General features: G+C 41.8%; 1 protein-coding gene across 7 annotated transcripts in view; it reads right to left on the reverse strand.

Moving 5' to 3' along the window:
- The window catches only part of STYK1 (serine/threonine/tyrosine kinase 1), a 46,909-nt gene that overhangs the window by 4,958 nt on the left and 21,921 nt on the right, over positions 1-20,030 (reverse strand). For 4 of the 7 annotated variants that reach the window (XM_047865554.1, XM_047865549.1, XM_047865555.1 and 1 more), the window contains exons 2-7: positions 11,442-11,586; positions 10,630-10,764; positions 7,973-8,239; positions 7,002-7,183; positions 4,359-4,442; positions 1,793-2,001 (exon numbers count right to left, since the gene is read on the reverse strand). In XM_047865554.1, coding sequence (XP_047721510.1) covers positions 1,793-2,001; positions 4,359-4,442; positions 7,002-7,183; positions 7,973-8,239; positions 10,630-10,764; positions 11,442-11,487 — 923 coding nt within the window. In that variant the 5' untranslated portion in view covers positions 11,488-11,586. Of the gene's footprint in view, positions 1-1,792; positions 2,002-4,358; positions 4,443-7,001; positions 7,184-7,972; positions 8,240-10,629; positions 10,765-11,441; positions 11,587-13,341; positions 13,399-18,148; positions 18,308-18,401; positions 18,529-20,030 lie in introns of all 7 variants that reach the window. The other 3 variants (XM_047865551.1, XM_047865552.1, XM_047865550.1) reach the window with 3 other exon arrangements.

The following is a 20,030-nucleotide window of genomic DNA, read 5'->3' on the forward strand; positions in this document are numbered from 1 at the left end:
AGAAACAAAGCCATTTATTTAGTTTCTATTTCTGCCTTTCCTAAAGAGAGCTCATTTCAACTCTCAGAGGTCTTCAAATAAGAACCCTATAAAGAAGACAATGAAGGGGAAATTGAGGGCGTCTGATAACATAAGCAAAGTAATTAGAAAGCACTGCTGCTCAATCCCCTTCAAGTCTAATCTCTTTGTGGACTGCCTTTATGTCTCCTTTCTTCTACATTTCACATTAATGGATGTTTATTATTATTTGCTACACTGTGTGTGTATTTATGGAAACACACAAACACATCTACGCAAACAAAAAGAAATGACCCTGTGCATCCTTTTCATCCTTTCCATTTCTTCCTGCTGAAATTCTAACCTTGATTCTTAGCACAAATCCCAGTGAGGCTTTAATCATTTATCTACTATTTCCTCAATAGCTCTAACTGCCCAAACCTAGGAAACACATTAACAGAGCAAGCGTTACACATAATGGGAATAGATATTTGCCAGAGCAATATGATTTGAGAGATGTATATTTCACTATTCTATAACATCATCATTAAACAAGCAATATTTCCCAGTTAAACTTACTACTCCCAGACCCCTATTGAAAAGCAGATGTGAGTGAAGCAGCAGTGGAAGTCTTTTGATTGGCTCACCGTATTAACTGATGCTCTACATTTTTTCTGCTGCTCACAACATTCAGGCTAGTAAGATATTCTATATTACCTCTCTGTGCTTCTCCAAGCGGCTGAATTGTCCGGTTACCAAAAACCAATCATGATTCTTTACAATACTGTTTATGCCATCATATGTATCAATGTAATTATGTAATCAATTAAATATCAATGCAAAAAAAAATGCATTAGCTCCTGAAAACTAGGTTGGATGCTTTGAAAGTATTCTACAAAAATAAGCTGCTAAAAAGAAAGTGTTGTCCAATTGTGTGGGAGAGCCAACAGAGGAAAATTGGAAAAAATAATAATCAGTGTCTGCAGTCAAATTGCTTCACCATTTTTTTCAAGTTTCTCACTCAGAACCATCTCACGCAAAAACTCAAAAACAATGTATTATGCATGCTTTTACACAAGAAATACAATGTATAACTTCATTTAGGAGGTCCATCCTCATAGAAAAAGCCTTGGCCCTCCCCTAAAAGACCAATCAATACACACATATTTATATGTTTTAAGCCAAAATAAATTATTTGAAGTATGTATATTTCTTTTTATTTTAATAATTCCTAGTTTAACAGCTTTTGATTAAGCGGACCTACCTCCTTCAGATAAAGGGGACTCTACTAGATTAAATCCTTGGATATTGGTATGAATAATCTTTTCATTTTTCTTTTCTCTTTCCTAATTATGGCTGCTAACTTAATACAGGAGTCATACTTTAAAAGACACTAAAAAGGACTGTAGCTAGATGCCCAATATGAGCTCTGTCACAAAACACACATTTCCCCTTGAGAGTCTGTCTGACTTCTAAATAGAGATTTCACATGTAGACATAACTGACAATAGACACAGTCATGGTCAGGGACTGGAGGACACCTAGGTCAAGAAGGGAAGAATTCTGGGACACCTGGGTGGCTCTGACTTGATTTCAGCTCCGGTCATGATCTCGCGGTTAGAGAGATCAAGCCCTGCATCAGGCTCTGCACTGACAGCAGGGAGACCGCTTGGGATTCTCTCTCCCTCTCTCTCTCTGCCCCTCACCCCATCACGCTCAATCTCTCTCTCTATCTCCCCAAAATAAATAGAGAAAAAAGAAGGGAAGAAGTCCAAAAGGCAGGAACAAACCGTACACATCTCCTCTGATGCCAGCTGGTCTCAGCAGAAGCCGTTCTGGGGCGAGCCACTTGCGAGGTATGGGGTAAGTAGCTGGGATGGCCCCTCGGGCATGGACTTCATAAGCCAGGCCCAATCCACAGAGCTTAGCAGTAAGATCACATTGGATCAGGATATTCCTGGCTGCCACATCCCCATGGAACAGATGCTTATCCTGGAGAAATTCCTGTCAGCATAAGATAAAGACGGATCAGCTGTCTGAGGTCATGGCTCGAGTCACAGACAAGGAGAAACAGTCCTAGGAATCCTCAAAAAGACAAGGACATTTTCAACTCTGAACAAGCCTCACTGATAACGACATATCACTTCCAAGGCACTCTAATGAATCGCACATTTTTGCACTGTGTTTAGGATTGCCAAACTGAACAAATAACCCGGATAGCTTTAATAAGGTTTGGAAAGTATGATCACCCGCTCTGAGTCAAGCTCTAACTCCTGCCTGATTTTACATTCCTCTCAGATAGGACCCAGCTAGCTATCAGAAAAGGAAGCCGGTTTCAAGTTTCTAGCAGCAATCACCCAAACAAGGTAATATATACACAGTGAAATTGAGTGCCATACTAATGAATTTACACAGAGCTTTATATCGTCTCATTTTGTCCCTAAAATAACTAAGGTGAGTTAGGGAAATACCTTTGCGATAAATCTAAATGATTACGTAAAGCCACACCGCTTTGAGTGGTAGTAACCAGAACGAGGTATTCTAATTCATAGGAAGTACCACAAATTCTACTAATAATTCTCAAGCCAGGCTGCAGATAAGAATTAATTGCCTGAGAGCTTTTGAAAAGCATACACTTTCCACACCAGCTGTACTTAACCAAAATCTAGGAAGAGGAACCTGGTAATCTTTATTTTTATGAAGTGTCACAATGATTCTAGCACAGCCAACAAAGCATTTAAAAACCATTGCACCTGGATGATGCTGATTTGCTGAAATCCTTTCCCCCCAACATCAGGCTATTCAAGGGATAAGAAGCTGAAAATCTATACATGACCAAAAAGCTCGAGATTGAGGTCTATGACTGCTAAACAAGAATGAAATGAAAAAAAAAAAAAAAGTGAGAGGGTAAGATGGTCATTTCCAGTCCTTGATGATGAAGGAACCAGTGACTGGCAGTTTTCTGTCCCCCTGAGGTGAAGTTTTAAAGCAAAGAAATTATTAAAGAATTAAAGAAATGTCGTGACTTTGTGGTTGTTAAAATTAAGAAAAAAGATAGTATGCTATTGCCTTGTAACTGGTAATCTTGAACCTGGTAACCTGGTCAACGCATCCCTGTGGGGCACCACCACAGTTGTGGCTCAGAATACAAGGTAGGCTGTATTCTGACACCCAGACTTTATCAAGGGGACATACCAATTAGGCCTTCCAAATGCTGTAGACAATATTCATTTATACATATAGACTACTGCTCTTTCGCACCTCACCCCTTCTTTTCTAAGCTTTCCCAGATTCCATTTATATCCCTGGTACATTTCACATCTCAAGGAGGCAAGATATACCAAACACTTAAACTAGTAGCCTCACAGACCCTGATTTTCTATACCAAATGCTAATGTTAAACACTATTATCTAAGTAACTTCATAGAAATTGTCATCTAAACTTCCTGGTTAATCCTGACAAAGGTACATTTTTTTTTTCCCTTTAATCTTGCTTTATTTCTCTTACCTCTTTATCTAAGTTGGTTTAAAATGAAGGAATGATCTCACTGTTGCCCCTTCTGATATCTTCTCTCCCACTATTCCTTGTTCTTTTTGAAGTTTATATATTTCCTATCACATTTGGTATCAAAACAAGTCTCCAACCAAACGTGTCCTGAACTAGTCTTTCTTGTTTTTCACGTACAAAATTGTACACTTCCTTGTGGCTCTGCAGCCTTTCACCCATTTGGTTTCTCTTCCTGTGTCTCCTCCCAACTTGCTCATTATTTGCCATTTTATATCTCTTCATGTTAGTATATATGAGAAAGTAAGAGTATAAAGCATCTAACTCTTGGCCCTGAGTTTTGACCTTTAAGATTGAGAAACCCTTGTAATGTCTATTTTATTTTTGAGACACAGAGACAGAACATGAGCGGGGGAGGGACAGAGAGAGAGACACACACACACAGAATCCCAAGCAGTCTCCAGGCTCTGAGCTGTCAGCACAGAACCCGATGCGGGGCTCAGACCCACCAACCGCGAGATCACGACCTGAGCCAAAGTAGGAAGTTCAACCAACTGAGCTACCCAGGTGCCCCAAGACTGAGAAACCTTTTAAAACCTGTCCTGTTCCTTCTACAAACCCTAATTTGACTACTTTCTTCCCAGAATTACCATCTTGTAGTATATTATCTAAATAATTTCATAAAGAAAGAAGTGAAAACAATTTATCAGTGCTTAGGTTTCTGCCCCCTAACTTCCATTTGATTTTCTCTATAATGTATACCCCATTTGGAAATATAAATATTAGAAATATGATTTCAAATACCAGGCTAACAAGAAACATCCATACTATCTGTGGTCATTTTGCCCAGCCTTACCAAAGCCTGGAGGACCTGCCTTCCGATGTGATATACTTGTTTTTCTGTGAGATCATAGAGAAGGCCATCCATGGTCATCACATCCTAAACAGACAAAGATAAAAGCATTATATCAGAATGACGTGAACAGATTTGAAAAAAAAAAAAAAAGAGAGGCAGAGATATTCTCTTTTTTTAAGTTTTTATTTAAAGTCTAGTTGGTTAACACATAGGGCAATATTGGTTTCAGGTACAGAATTCAGTAATTCATCACCCACATATTACACCAGTGCTCATCACAAGTGCCCTCCTTAATACCCATCACCCATCAAGCCCATCGTGCCCCCCCACCGCCCCACCGCAGCAACCCTCAGTTTGTTCTCTATAGTTAAGAAGCTTTTATGGTTTGCTTCCCTCTCTTTTTTCCCCCTTCCCCTATGTTCATCTGTTTTGTTTCTTAAATTCCACATATGAGTGAAATCATATGGTATTTGTCTTTCTCCGACTGACTTATTTCATTTAGCATAATATGCTCAAGCTCCATCCACATCATTGCAAGTGGCAAGATTTCATTCCTTTTGATGACTGAGTAATATTTCTTTGTACACACCACATCTTCTTTATCCATTCACCAGTCAATGGACATTTGGCCTCTCTCCATAGTTTGGCTATTGTTGATAGTGCTACTCTAAACATTGGGGTGCATATGCCCCTTTGAATCAGTACTTTTGTATCCTTTGGGTAAATACCTAGTAGTGCAATGGCTGGATTGTAGGGTAGTTCTAGTTTTAACTTTTTGAGGAATCTCCACACTGTTTTCCAGAGTGGCTGCATCAGTTTGCATTCCCACCAACAGTGTAAGAGAGTTCCCCTTTCTCCACATCCTTGCCAACATCTGTTGTTTCCTGTGTTGTTAATTTTAGTCATTCTGACAGGCATGAGGTGGTATCTCATGGGCTTCTTTTATTTGTATTTTCCTGTTGGTGAGTGGTGTTGAGCATCTTTTCATGTGTCTGTTAGCCATTAGTATGTCTTTGGAAAAATGTCTGTTTGTGTCTTCTGCCCATTTCTTACTGGATTATTTATTTTGGGGGTGTTGAATTTAATAAGCAGAGTTCTTAAATGCAAGTATCAAGGCAAAAGAAAAGATACAAAAACATAGGGACTAAGATTCAAGGAGAGGCTAATATCAGAGATTCTCAGATATGCAGAGAAGTACAATGATTTACTGGCCTGGAAAAACAATACAGAATGTAGATGAATCACAGAATGAAGGAAGAATAGAATAGCAGGTAAGAAATACAAATATATAAGACTATCCCCTGGATAAAGCAAAAATTTTCCTGGGATAGTTTGTGTATGTGTGTGTGTGTGTGTGTGTGTGTGTGTGTGTGTGTCAGAGAGAGCGAAAATTAAGCACATTAATCCAACACATCATCATTGAATGCCTAATATGTGCCATGTTCCATCTTAGGACCTCAGAACACAAGAGGGAGCAAAATAAACATATCTGCTGCCTTCCGGATCTTACAATGTGACAAACACGTGTGAATCATAATCAAATAATCATGCATAAATATATGCACCATGAAAGTCATGGAAAATAGCACATGATGGCGACAAGAAAAGATCTGAAGGATGAGTGGACAATGACTATGCAAAAAAGAGAAGGGAGAAGTTTGGTGTAATGAGGAAAGCATGTTCCAATGGTCTAAAATAGAGAAGCATAATTGTTTTGAAAATAGAAGCTAGTGAGGTTAGAGCAGAGAACAAGTTACAGATGGATAACCTCTTAAAAAGATTTAAACGCCTAAAGACTTGCACATCATCCTGTTTGTACCTCGTTTGGATGAAAACAGGGTCCCTTTATCATACACAATTAGTAGTAAAATAATCAGTCTATTGAGGAGGCTTGATTAATATTGAACTTGTCCATTGGTAAGTGAGGAACTAACTAGGAAAATGCAGCACTTCAGAAAGACGAATATATAGAGAAGTAGGAAAACTGTAAGGAAAAGAACTTGCATTTTAGCCTGGAAATTTCTGAACATTTAAATTTTTTTTAATAAGAATTTAAAGTACAAAACCTTTCAAGCTGATTTCGCCTCATCCACCCTGGCATACTAGAGCAATGTTACGGAATAGAAGACACACTTAAGACTAACAGCAACAAAACTACAAGAAGTACTAACGAGTTTTTGCATGCATAATTTCTGTTAATTTTCATAATAATTTATTTTTGTCCCCATTTTACAGATTCAGAAAATTCAGGCTCAGAGAGGTGGCCTGCCCAAAGTCACACAGCTAGTACGATGCAAAGCATAGAGTTCATATTCTAATCTGCACTGCCCAATCTGGTAGCCATTAGCCACATGTGGCTATTTAAAAGTTTATTATTTAAAATTAAATAAAATTAGCAATTCAGTTTCTCAGTCACATCAGCCACATTGCAAGTGCTCCATAGCCGCATGGCTACCATTTTGGACAGAGCAGATTTAGAACATTTCTATCATCATAAAAAGTTCTATTGGATGGTGATACTCAGTCATTGTTGTGTTACTATAATGTCTCTCTGCTTCGTCATTTGCCAGGCTAATTGACATGTGAACAGCTAATCAGTCAAGTCAAGCCTTTCCTTCCTAACACCTCTACGCTACCGCTTACCCGCCGGCAGGTCCAGAGAAAGCTGAGCAGGTCTCCTTGGGCCACATCCTCCAACACCATATAGAGCGGCAGCCCTTCTGTGCAGCAGCCTTCCAGCTGTACCAGGTTCTTGTGCTTCCCCAAGTACTGATAGAATTGGATTCGCCCTAAGAAATCCTGCACCTCATAGAGCCCAGCTGGTTCTGTGGAGGACAGGAGAGCGATGGGAAGTAAGCAATCAGAACATTACCAATAAAATGGGAGGTATGAGGGAGGAAGCAACCTCAGATGGCAAAGCTCCAAAGGAGAGTAAGTATAGACAAAAAGTAAATAGGGAACTAATTAGAAGATAATCCTCAATGTCACTGCTTTTTTGTCAAAGCTAACAGAGAATCATAGGTTTTAGAACTGGATAGGCTTTCATGTGCCTAAATAGACAAGTGTTCACATTCAAATATGATCACTGCCTAGGCCTTTGATTAGTATTCTTGTTTATCCTATCCTTGTTCTGTTGTATCTATCCCCTATTACTGGCCCATATGAAAGAAAAAAAAAAAAAGGGAAAGAGGGAGGGAGGAAGAAAAGAAGGAAGGAAAGAAGGAAGGAAGGAAGGAAGGAAGGAAGGAAGGAAGGAAGGGAGGGAGGAGGAAGGAAAGGAGGGAGGGAGGAAGAAGGAAGGGAAGAAAACAGTATTAGGGAAAGTGATAGTGCAGAAAAAGAAGGAACAACTTCAAAATCCTCATGCAAGTAATATCCATATGAAAAACTGACTTCTAGCAGCCTCAATAGGCAAGCTTGAGCTAGGGAGGGTCCCTAAAGAAAACATTTCGGCCTCAAGTTTTCACTTTCTATTCCCTTCTTATTCTGCACACAATGGTGATCCCAGCTATCTGTTGATTAGTCTTCATGTCGGCAAGCTTGTCAGCATTCACTGTTGAGGGCTCGCAGTGGAAACGTGAAAAAGGGGAAAGGAAGTCAAACACTTCTTTTACCTTTCAAAGCCTTGATGACAACACTCTTTGGCTTAGCAGGGTCCCCAGTGTACATCTTGGTTCGATAGATGGCTCCATAACTACCACTGTGGATCTGCTCCAGAGAATCACAGAATTGCTCCCGGGGCACTTGCAGCTTAGCCAGAGCATGAGTCATGGTTTGTAGGAGGCTTTCCACCGATGTCTCTTTAAGTGGCACAAACACGCTTCCTCCATGACCTGCTGCCTCCAAGCTTAAGCCCCTAGATGGAGGCACAGGGGCAATGCCTAGAACAAAAAGATGATACCAACCACCGGTTCCCTACCCCAGGGACTCCAGGAGAACAGAACCTGGAACAAACTGGCAAGGAAGTCCCTTTAGCAATTTTCTCTCTGCCCAATGTGAGGATAACTTCTGAGTCTTCTCTGTGAACCAGCATCAATACCAATCTTTCTAGAATATTTATAATAACCCCATTACTTCTAAGACAACTCAAGATGGATCTCTGGAAAGTGGCAATGACATTTCCTTTCTGTCTCTCTCAGGATTATAGTTCAGTATAAGTCTAGTATGGAGACAATTAAGGAAGTTCCTGAATAGGTACTCTACCTCCAGGTACTTAAAGGTAGCGGTAGCTACCAGTAGGGGCTATTGATTAAGTCGATCAATGGCTTTTAAAGGTGGAGAGGATGGTATGGATAACTCCTCAACTCCAAGCCATGGTTATTCTTCCTCCCTTAAGATGTTCCCAAAGTTAATTATTGCCTATTTCCTATAGCCTCAGTCAAAAAAAAAAAAAAAAATCTTCTGGTATTTTCCCCTTTTCTTAGTCAACTTTTCTCCATTGGAAACGAGAAATTCATTCTTCTCATTAAATCTCCATTCATTCATTCCATCTATTCGACAAATATCACATGTTGTGTGCCAGGCATTGTTCTAGGTGTTGCAAATAGGCAAAGTCCAGATTCTTACGATTACCCTCTAATGGTAGGAGAAAGGAAGCAGATAATAACAAACCAGGTGATGAGTGTTATGAAGGAAAATAGCAGAATCAGAAACACCAATGATGCTATTTTACATTTGAAGGTCAGGAAAGGGATTTCTGATAAGATGACATTTGAGAAACGCCTGGAAGCAACTAAAGAGCAAACCATACTTGTATTGGGAAGGATATTCTAGACAGAGGGAACAGGAAGAGCAAAGGCATCAGGAAAGAAGCATGCCTGACATATTTAAGGAAGAGAAATGAAGTTAGTACAGCTGGAACCATATGGGATAACTGGAGAATTATATGAGACAAGGCCAGAGAGTGCCCAAGTCATGGAAGGTTATTGAAAGAATTTTGGCTTTTCTAATTCTAAAAAGAAAAAACATTCTATTTTGTTTCAAGGAGAGAATGGCCAGGACTGACTTAGGCCTTAAAAGAATAATTCTGCTGTCCTGTGGAGAACAGACCATAAAGGGATAGTGGTAGTAGAGAATCCAGTTAGGCGTGTATTACAAGGATCTACGAGAGGTGAGAGCTGCCTCGGTTTATTCTGAAGATAGAGTTGACAGGATTTGCTAACAGATTGGACATGGAATGCAAGAGAGAGACGAGTCAAGGAAATCTTCAAGATTTTAGACTGAACACATAGAAGACAGGGCTTGCCATTTACTAGTAGAAAAGATGATTGGGGGAGGACATTTGTGAGAGAATTGCAGGGCCTTTGTTCTGGGCATATTACAAAGATGTGCATCGGATCCAAACTACAAAATTGGTGGTTTAATATAGGAATCTGGAGTTCAAGGGGGACTAGACTCAGATCAGAGAAAGTGTTTGAATCCATAAGACTGAAAATGAGATCGTTTAGGAAGTGACTGTAGATTTAAAAGGAAAAATGAAGTGTTTCGAGAAGGAGGAGGTACAAAACTGTGTCAAATGCTTTTGACAGGCCACGATGAGGACTCAATATAGCTGTCAGTGGTGATCTTGGAAATAAGTGTTTTGGCAGAGTGGTGGGGATAAAAGCTTCGGAGAATGTGACAAGTAGAAGTCATCAGAATGAGTTTAGACAACTCCTTTGAGAAGTTTTTCTGTAAGTGAATTCAAAGACAGTGGGGATAAAATGTAGAGAGGGATTGAGGACCAGCCACTATACAGTTTCTGATCACTTCTTTTCACCCTTAGTTTCATGTGAGCTAAATCTCTTGCATTATATGCTTCAGGACAGGACATCATCTCCTACTTAACACTTCAGAGACTGCTATGAAGGCTACCCCTCTTCATCACAGAGTCCAGGAGCACAGAGCAGGGCTGGGACGTATTACAGAGTAAAATGTCATCCTTCAAGGCTGGTAACAAGGCCTTGGGCTTTACCTACTAATCTTCCTTCCCAATATGTAGATACTCACATGGCCAAATAGTTGATAGTGCAGTAGGAAAAGAAGACAGAAACAGGCCACATGAAGCTTCTCTTGCCTATTGTAGTTTCAACTACCAAGCACATAATGAGTTTCTACTCATGACTTCCTAGAGAAGAGCTCACCTCCATTCAACTCCACAAGAGGGGCCCCAGACCTCCTCTCCCACAGCAGGGACCTCACCTTATAGACGTGGGCTCACTGACACTTGGGTCTTACTTTCTGTAATCTCCATCTTCCTTGAGCCTCTCCCCAGCCCCACTTTGAGTTTTACCTCGGAGTCCAGGAGACTGTTGTTGAGCTCTTTGCCCTCTGATAAAAAGCCACAGGATGACCGCAAGAAGGATGAGGAAAGTGCCCACCAGAATGGTTGGGATGATGATGATCTCATACTGCTGCTCCCGGACAACTGGATAGAAAATCAAGCAGGAAAAGAAGAGATTGAAAAAGAACCCCAATCTGATATTCACTCAGCTTCCCCTATCCACCCGTTCTCAGCTCCTCATACATGAAACGATCATCTCTTCCTTCTCCCCCTCTACTTGCATACAGTGGAACCACTACAGGGAGCAGCTCTCTAATCAGAGACCCCAGTGTCCCTGCTTCTCAGCCTATCAAGTGTGCTCTGTGCCTCATCTTCCATTTTTCCTGCTGGGGTTAAGGATGCAACATCTGGATCTCTGGCACTTGCCCCCCTCTTCAAAGACAATGACCTGGGCACCTGGGTGGCTCAATCAGTTAAGTATCCAAATCTTGATTCTGGCTCAGGTCATGATCTCATGATCCATGGGACTGAGCCCTGCATCAGGCTGTGTGCTGACAGTGCAGAGCCTGCTTGGGATTCTCTCTCTCCCTCTCTCTCTGCCCCTCCCCAGCTCGAGCACTCTCTCTCTCTCTCTCTCTCTTTCAAAATAAGTAAATAAGCATTAAATAAAAAAGAAAATGACCTCCTGTGTGCCCATTCCTTTATCAACACCGTCTTCATTTCTACTAGAAGTCATCTCATCCTCCTTCTAGAATCTGTGCAGACCTTAGTCTCTGTCATCCTAGAATCAGAAGATAGGCATCTGTGGTGTTTGTCCTTACCACACAGCTTGTCACTGAGACTGCATTCCAATAGCATTCGTGTCATGACCCTCTCATCTCAGCCACACAGCTGTCCACTTCTATGCTTGGCCCTCAGAGAATGCACAGGGCACCACTGAGAAGAATTCCCAAGGACTGAGTTGTTCTAAAAAACATTAAATGGAGCATAGACAGTTTTAAGACACCTCTATAGATCATTAGGTATTAAGTACATGACTACCTGGAACTTTCTGAGTCATCCATTCATCTTATCCATCTGCCTGATACACAAGTGTGAAGAACTTTATTTTTTCCTGGCATTTTTCCTTTTTTCTATTATAGAGGAAGTATAGCCCTGATCTGGCTTCATCCTTTCATGCCATTATTTCTCAAATTATTTCAAAGGCTTCCCTTCTACCCAAGACCGCTGCTCCAATGCTTGAGTCCATAGTACCTGTCTGAGCAATTGTGGTCCACAGGCAATGTGGGAATGATCTACCTACCCTATGATCCTAAGCAGGTTCGGGGTTCCTGGGTGGCTCAGTTGGTTAAGCATCCAACTCTTGATTTTGGCTCAGGTCATGATCTCACAGTTTGTGGGATGGAGCCCTACGTTAGGCTCTGTGCTGACAGTGCAGAGCCTGTTTGGGATTCTCTTCTCTTCCCTTCCCTTCCCTTCCCTTCCCTTCCCTTCCCTTCTCTTCTCTTCTCTCTCTCTCCCCCCCCCACTCTCTCTTTCTCGCTCTCTCTCTCAAAATAAATAAATAAACATTTTTTTTAAAAATCCTAAGCAAAAAAAAAAAAAAATTAAAAAAAAAAAAAAAAAAAAAAGGGGCGCCTGGGTGGCGCAGTCGGTTAAGCGTCCGACTTCAGCCAGGTCCCGATCTCGCGGTCCGTGAGTTCGAGCCCCGCGTCGGGCTCTGGGCTGGTGGCTCAGAGCCTGGAGCCTGTTTCCAATTCTGTGTCTCCCTCTCTCTCTGCCCCTCCTCCGTTCATGCTCTGTCTCTCTCTGTCCCAAAAATAAATAAACGTTGAAAAAAAAAAAATTAAAAAAAAAAAAAAATCCTAAGCAGGTATGGGGCACCTGGGTGGCGCAGTCGGTTAAGCGTCGGACTTCAGCCAGGTCACGATCTCGCGGTCCGTGAGTTCGAGCCCCGCATCAGGGGCTCGCATCTGGGCTGATGGCTTGGAGCCTGGAGCCTGTTTCCGATTCTGTGTCTCCCTCTCTCTCTGCCCCTCCCCTGTTCATGCTCTGTCTCTCTCTGTCCCAAAATAAATAAAAAACGTTGAAAAAAAAATTTTTTTTTAAAAATCCTAAGCAGGTTTAATTTTTTTCTGGGTATTACTTATTTTTTAATTGGACCTTCCCCTGCCCATTATATATAGACAGACACAGGCATTCATTCTAACAAGTAGATAGATTAAAGGGATTATTGCAACCAAGCCATCTTCTTTCTCTTTCTAAAACTATATATATATATATATATATATATATATATACACACACACACATATATATGTATATATAAAATAGTAAGGTATTTTACCTTATTTTATATTTTATGTTACCTTATTTTATTTTATATTTTACCTTAATTTATATTTATATATTTTTACCTTTATTTTATATAAAATAATAAGGTAATAAGGTATATTTTATATATATATAAAATAATAAGGTAAAGTGATATACCATAAATATCTTTCTCCCACCCCATCATTCTCCATTTATCCCAGTCCCAATTCTCCTCCAAGCAAACGGTAGTTCTTAGTTTCTTGCTTATTGGGCCACAGATGCTTTATGTACATCACTTTTAATTCTATATCATCAGCATATATTTGAAATTACACCTCCAAAAACTTGGTTCTTTCTTTCTGAAGAGAACTGGTGGTTACCACTCTTTCATATCCATCTACAAACCTTATTTCGCCCTTGGTTAACAAGAGTCTTCCCTGGTTCTAGTCAATGCTGACTGACCTGGAAAAAAAACAGTGGTGTTTTTGTTTGTTTTTTTTTTTCACTGTCTAGGTGATCCTAAGTTTATGATCTAGTTTTGCAGTGATTTGATAACGAGGTAAAACTTTACGAATCAGAGCTGTAGCTTATATAATATTATACTATATTGTACATATGTGCTATTCACCATATTAGGTGGTCTTTTACTACACATTGTCTGTTGTGCTTTATTGTTGGTCCTAATAACCACAATGTGACTTACGGAGGCAGAGTCACTTAGTGCCAGAAACACATACAAAGAGACCTTCCAGTTCCAGCCACACCCCCTTTTCACTCTTCTTTATGGGGAGATGAGAGTTAAACAGTTTTCTTACCACCCAGAAGAAAGACAGGTGTGTGGTTTGTTGACAAAAGCCCGTGCAAACAGGGGAGTAGCCAGGAAGAAAATAGCACAGAGGAGAGGCACCTGCTTATCTGTGGGCTTGTGCCTAAAAAGGGATCTATCAGCCAATGAATTATAAGATAACAACATCCATCTCATTTGGTTATAAGCCAAAAAGGCAAGGTGAAAGGTGGTTGAGAACGTTTCCACAACGCCACAAGACCCCATGGAAGGAAAAGCCCTGGGATGGGGCCAGAATCAGAGAGCCTCGAGAAGGTGGAGAAGGAGATCTTAAATAATAAAACACTGGCTCAGTCAGGTGAATTCAAAAGCCGTTTGAAAATTTCTCACTGCCATTCTCATTCTTGTTTTCCTTTCCTCTTACTTCCCTTTCAGGGCATTATCAGATGTAATTGTGTTCATCCAGGGAGCAGCCAGTTAAACGAGTTTGGCTCTCTGGGGAATGTTCTGTGAACATAATCCCTCTTAACCACAGTACCAGTAAGAAAAAGTCAGTCAGCAGCCAGCCCCAACTTGCGAGCTCTGCCCAGAAGCCAAACCACGCACCCACTAATACATACTGAAGGAAGAAATGTAAAGGAAGGCCTGTGTGCACATGTATCCTCACTTAGAACTGCTCATGGTGGGCCAGACTCAACTACAGACACGTGGTCAAACATACCCACACCCAATGACTCAAATCCACGCCTAGACCCTGGCACCTACGTATCACACTTATTACAGGGCACAGTGTGGTCATTTGGATACAATATGACCTATTACATTTCCTGAACAAGGTTTATTTGTGTGTAATTTTATTTGCGCATGGATACTTTAAAAAAAATGTTCTTAACATTTATTTATTTTTGAGACAGAGAGAGACAGAGCATGAACGGGGGAGGGTCGGAGAGAGGGAGACACAGAATCCGAAACAGGATCCAGGCTCTGAGCTGTCCGCACAGAGCCCAACTCGGGGCTCGAACTCACGGACCGTGAGATCATGACCTGATCTCGACCGAAGTCGGCCGCTTGACCGACTGAGCCACCCAGGCGCCCCTGTGCATGGACTCTTTAAAGAAGCTAGGTTTATTAACAACTAGAAGCCCAATGTGATCGGATGCTGGAGCAAGGAAACAAATGTATAGGGCTATGGTGAGGCCCACTCAGTAGATAGTTTTTGTATGATAAGCTCTTTCCAATTATTACAGTTTGGCTAGAGACATATGGAACATACCACATGAGTCTAGAATTTTTAAGGTATACACACCCAACCATACCTACCCACATATGCATGGAAGCCTACACTTACCTTACCACTTAGAGCCCACCAAAGCATTTATATCAGAAAATGCTCATATTTGCCCGTAGTGACAATATTCCTCTCTACATCACTCTCTTCTCTGCAGTTTATATTCAATTACCACACGACTCTGCCTGCCCAGTGTGTCAACGTGAGAAAACACATGCCTTGGTGCCCAAACCTTCTAGGATGACTTTTCCTATTGGTTAGCTTCTAACCTATGTATTAGAAGAATGTTCTTGACCAACATTTCTGTACAATATGACGAATACTCTATTCCCTTCTATTATATCTAGACCATTTTCTGACTGTGTTAAGAAAAAATATATAGGGGCGCCTGGCTGGCTCAGTCGGTAGAGTGTGCGGCTTCTAATCTTGGGGTTGTGAGTTCAAGCTCCATGCTGGGTGTAGAGATTACTTAAAAATTAAATCTTCAAGGGGCGCCTGGGTGGCTTAATCAGTTAAGTGTCCAACTCTTGGTTTCGGCTCAGGCCATGATCTCACAGTTCATGAGTTCAAGCCCCGCATTGGGCTCCACGCTGGCAGCATGGAGCCTGCCTCAGATTTCCTCTCTGCCTCTCCCTCTGTCCCTCCCCTGCTCACTCTCTCTCTCTCAAAATAAATTTTAAAAAATCTTCAAAAAGAAAAAAATAATACTGGCTACTGCTTCTTCTCCTTACCTAGACTGTAAAATCCTCACGCATATAAAACATTACCCCACAGTTCTCTCCTTGGTACCATGTATCACTAGGTTTTACTATATTCAAGCCACTGGAATCAAGGATCTAGAAAAGTTGTGAAATTGTTTATTCTGATCATTCTATTCGGTGGCTGGAACATACGTACATAGGCTGCCTATAGCTTTCACATACCTATATCTACAATGCCAAATCCCCTCAGACAGGCCTCTCATTAAAACAATATTATTGCCTCACTTGTGGTTATCATTCTTTACTTTCTCTCTTCTCAGTCGCTTCTTTCTGTTGGCATATTGAAAAGTGTAGCTCCCTTCTTGAACTGAGAACCGAGAGGAGGAAACAGCACAATGAAGAAAGAAATACAAAGGAGTATGAAATGGGGAGTACAGTGCAGCTCAAATCTTCGCACGATTAGAGTCTGGAGTCGAATGACTATAACTGAAATTAAGCTAACTATTTAACGTAAACTCTCCAAACCCTCATGCATAGGCACGATGCAAGCATAACACCACGTCCCCTCTCTGTCTGTTTCATTACACACAAAGACAGTTCTATTTCCAAGAATAGTGCAACCCCCGCAAGCCACACTTCTGTCCAGTGAGCACAACAGTCTCCCAGATATGATCAGCAATTTACTCATGGGTGTCCAGAAGAAACTCATCTTACCAAAATACATCTACAAATAGAACTTTATTTGTTTATGATTATTATTTTATTTATTTATTTTTTGAATATGAAACTTATTGGCAGCTTGGTTTCCATACAACACCCAGTGCTCATCCCAACAGGTGCCCTCCTCAATGCCCATCACCCACTTTTCCCTCCCTCCCACCCCCCATCAACCTTCAGTTTATTCTCAGTTTTTAAGAGTCTTTTATGGTTTGGCTCCCTCCCTCTCTAACTTTTTTTTCCTTGCCCTCCCCCATGGTCTTCTGTTAAGTTTCTCAGGATGCACAGATGAGTGAAAACATATGGTATCTGTCTTTCTCTGTCTGACTTATTTCACTTAGCATAACACTCTCCAGTTCCATCCACGTTGCTACAAAAGGCCAGATTTCATTCTTTCTCATTGCCAAGTAGTATTCCATTGTGTGTATAAACCACACTTGCACCCCAATGCCTACAGCAGCACTTTCACCAATAGCCAAACATGGAAAGAACCTAAATGTCTATCGGTTGATGAGTGGGTACAAACAGAACTTTCAAAATTAGATTCATTCTCCCGCACTCCAACTGCCTAAGTGTTGTGAGAAATCACTTGACTGATCTCCGTATAACATCTGGTCCCTTTCCTGTAAGATATGGTTAAACGTTACACCAGCCTCCACCCTCAACCTTACCACCTGTGTATCAACACAAATGGATCTGCCAGCCATGTTGTTTTTATAAAGACAAGTGACCCACCCACCCAGATGAATGCCACACTGGGTAAGGGAGTTATTAATAGCTATGGACCTTGGGGCAGAGGACCCAAAGGCTTTGGGTAAGGAGAGTAAAATATACAGAGGTAGCAGCCCCCAGACTGAGGCAGTTTGCCTTCCAGCTCACCCCCCTCTTCCCCTCCCCCTTCTTCCTCATCCATGAGATGTCCTAGCAAAACAAACAAAACGAAACACCATTTAATGGAATGAACGTGTTAAATTGGAAATGAGATCGAAAAGAATTGCTCAGATCTATCTACAGGATTCCAAAATTAGTCTTTAACATTCTGAACAGCAAGCCGTCCTTCCTATTTTCAGCTCCAATAAACATATGTCGAGCAACTATAATGTGCCAGGTGTGATGCTAGGCACTTTCACACAACGGGGAAACTGAGGTCCGAAAAGGTTAAATTTGGGGGGCACCTGGATGGTCCAGCTGATTAAGTGTCTGACTTTGGCTCAGGCCATAATCTCGCAGTTCACAAATTTGGGCCCCACGTTGGGCTCTGTGCTGACTGACAGCTCAGAGCCTGGAGCCTGCTTCCGATTCTCAGAGCCTGGAGTCACCCTCTCTCTCGGCCTCTTCCCCGCGCACACTCTGTCTCCGTCTCTCTCAAAAATGAATAAACATTAAAACATTCAAAAAGATTCAATTCTGAATAAGCCCAGGTTAAAAAAAAAAAAAAAAGCAAGCAAATGCCACAGCAAGGTGTCATGCCCCAGTCTTTTAATTACAAACCCAATATTCCTTAAACCACTTTACTGCACATCTGTACTTGTCACTCACATGGAAGAAGAAATTATGTCCGAATCCAAAAGAATCATAGAAACCGTAATGCAGAAACCAAACTTCACCAACAAATGCAACAGAATTTGGAAAGCACAGGGGAGGAGAATCTGCCTGTTAAGTGTGTGCTCCAAGGTCTTAGAGGGCCACAGACAATGACTGCATGTCTGTCTTCAAACTTACCCAGAAGATAAAGGTAGAATCAGAAACTTTCCCCCAGTACTCCCCAGATTATGGAATCTTGGATCATTTTCTTTGTCTGTTCATTCTTCTGGATTTGATCTCCATCCTAAATCCCTTTTTGAGGGAAAGGGTCTAGTTTCCAGGACTGGCGATCTCTCCCTGTGAGCATGAAGGTCCAGAAGGAGTTAGAACTCCCAGGAGACAGGGAACTGGCCTGAGAATTGGGAGCACCATGCAACACCCAAGGCCCCACCTTTCTCCTGAAGCACACTTGCCAGAGGACAAGGAGTACAGGCAAAGGCACACTGGAGAGGTGAGCCTCTTTCGATCCAGAGGATTTGACTAGTGTAGACAACTTGCCTTCTGCCGGGTGATATCTCCTAGGGTGGATGAGGCACAGAGAAGGGGAGGTCACCCAGAGGGAATCCGTTGTCCTCCTGCTCTCCTCAGATACTGAAGGGTTGTGATTGTTCTGATCCTCCCCCTCCCCCACCTTCCTAGAGACCCAGGGCTTGAAATGCACTTTGAAAGCATTAGAAGAGGGGTGCCTGGGTGGCGCAGTCGGTTAAGCGTCCGACTTCAGCCAGGTCACGTCTCGCGGTCCGTGAGTCCGAGCCCCGCGTCGGGCTCTGGGCTGATGGCTCAGAGCCTGGAGCCTGTTTCCGATTCTGTGTCTCCCTCTCTCTCTGCCCCTCCCCCATTCATGCTCTGTCTCTCTCTGTCTCAAAAATAAATAAAACGTTAAAAAAAAATTTTTTTTGAAAGCATTAGAAGAGAGGCTCCCATGGTGCTTGGGAATCCTGACCTTATTTAAACAAAGGTCTTGTAATAAGGAGACTGGGTGTTATCAGCTTTTCTTCTTATTTTTTTTTTAATGTTTTATTTATTTTTGAGAGAGCACAAGCGGGGGAGGGACTGAAAGAGGGGGACAGAGTATCCGAAGTGGGCTCTGAGCTGACAGCAGCAAGCCCGATGTGGGCCGATGTGAGATCATGACCTGAGCCGAAGTCAGATGCTCACCTGACTGAGCCACCCAGGCGTCCCAGTCTTCCTTATTTTAACGTGTCTGCAGAAATTCCTAAAACATGTGTACGACCCAGTAGAGATGAAGAAGCCTAATTTGTATCCCGGAAGCTCCCAAAAAATTTCCTTTGGAGAGGAGTACTGTGATTGCAAGACAGACAGGCCCCTTAACATCTAAGTAAGAATCGCAGTAACACTACCCACCCCATGAGGTTTTTAATATGATTGCAGAGATTAATTTTAGGTCCTTTGAGGTGTCGCCCAAATTCAATACATTTTATTTTTATTATAATTATCATTCTGTTTTTCACGTTCTCGATTCCATAATTCTCCATCTACCACAGGCAAACCTCAAAAACCCAGAAATGATATATCCCAAATTAGACATTATCTCGCTGATTGTTTTCTCTTCCCGAGATTACCAATCAACAATTTCCCCAGCCCAGAATAAGGGTTCTCTTTTTTTTTATTTTTATTTTTTTTAGTGTTTATTCATTTTTGAGAGGGGGGGGGGAGGGGCAGAGAGAGGAAGGCACAGAATCCGAAGCAGGCTCCAGGCTCTGAGCTGTCAGCACAGAGCCCGATGTGGGGCTAGAACCCACTGACCCAAAGAAGATGACCTGAGTCGAAGTCAGTCGTTTAACTGACTGAGGCACCCAAGCGCCACGAAAAAGGGTTCTCAATAAGGGAAAAGCCAAGGACACACAACTACCACCCCCCTCTAAACGCAGAATTGCCTCTTTTCTATCTGCATCTCCTTTCTCCTACCCGTTGGACACGCCAGAGGAGACGCCTCCCTGGGGCTTCTCTCAAACACTTCGCCGCTGCTGTGGTCAGTCACAGTGCATTTCCAAAGATC

The sequence above is a fragment of the Prionailurus viverrinus genome, chromosome B4, assembly GCF_022837055.1.
Source record: "Prionailurus viverrinus isolate Anna chromosome B4, UM_Priviv_1.0, whole genome shotgun sequence".
Lineage (NCBI taxonomy): Eukaryota > Metazoa > Chordata > Mammalia > Carnivora > Felidae > Prionailurus > Prionailurus viverrinus.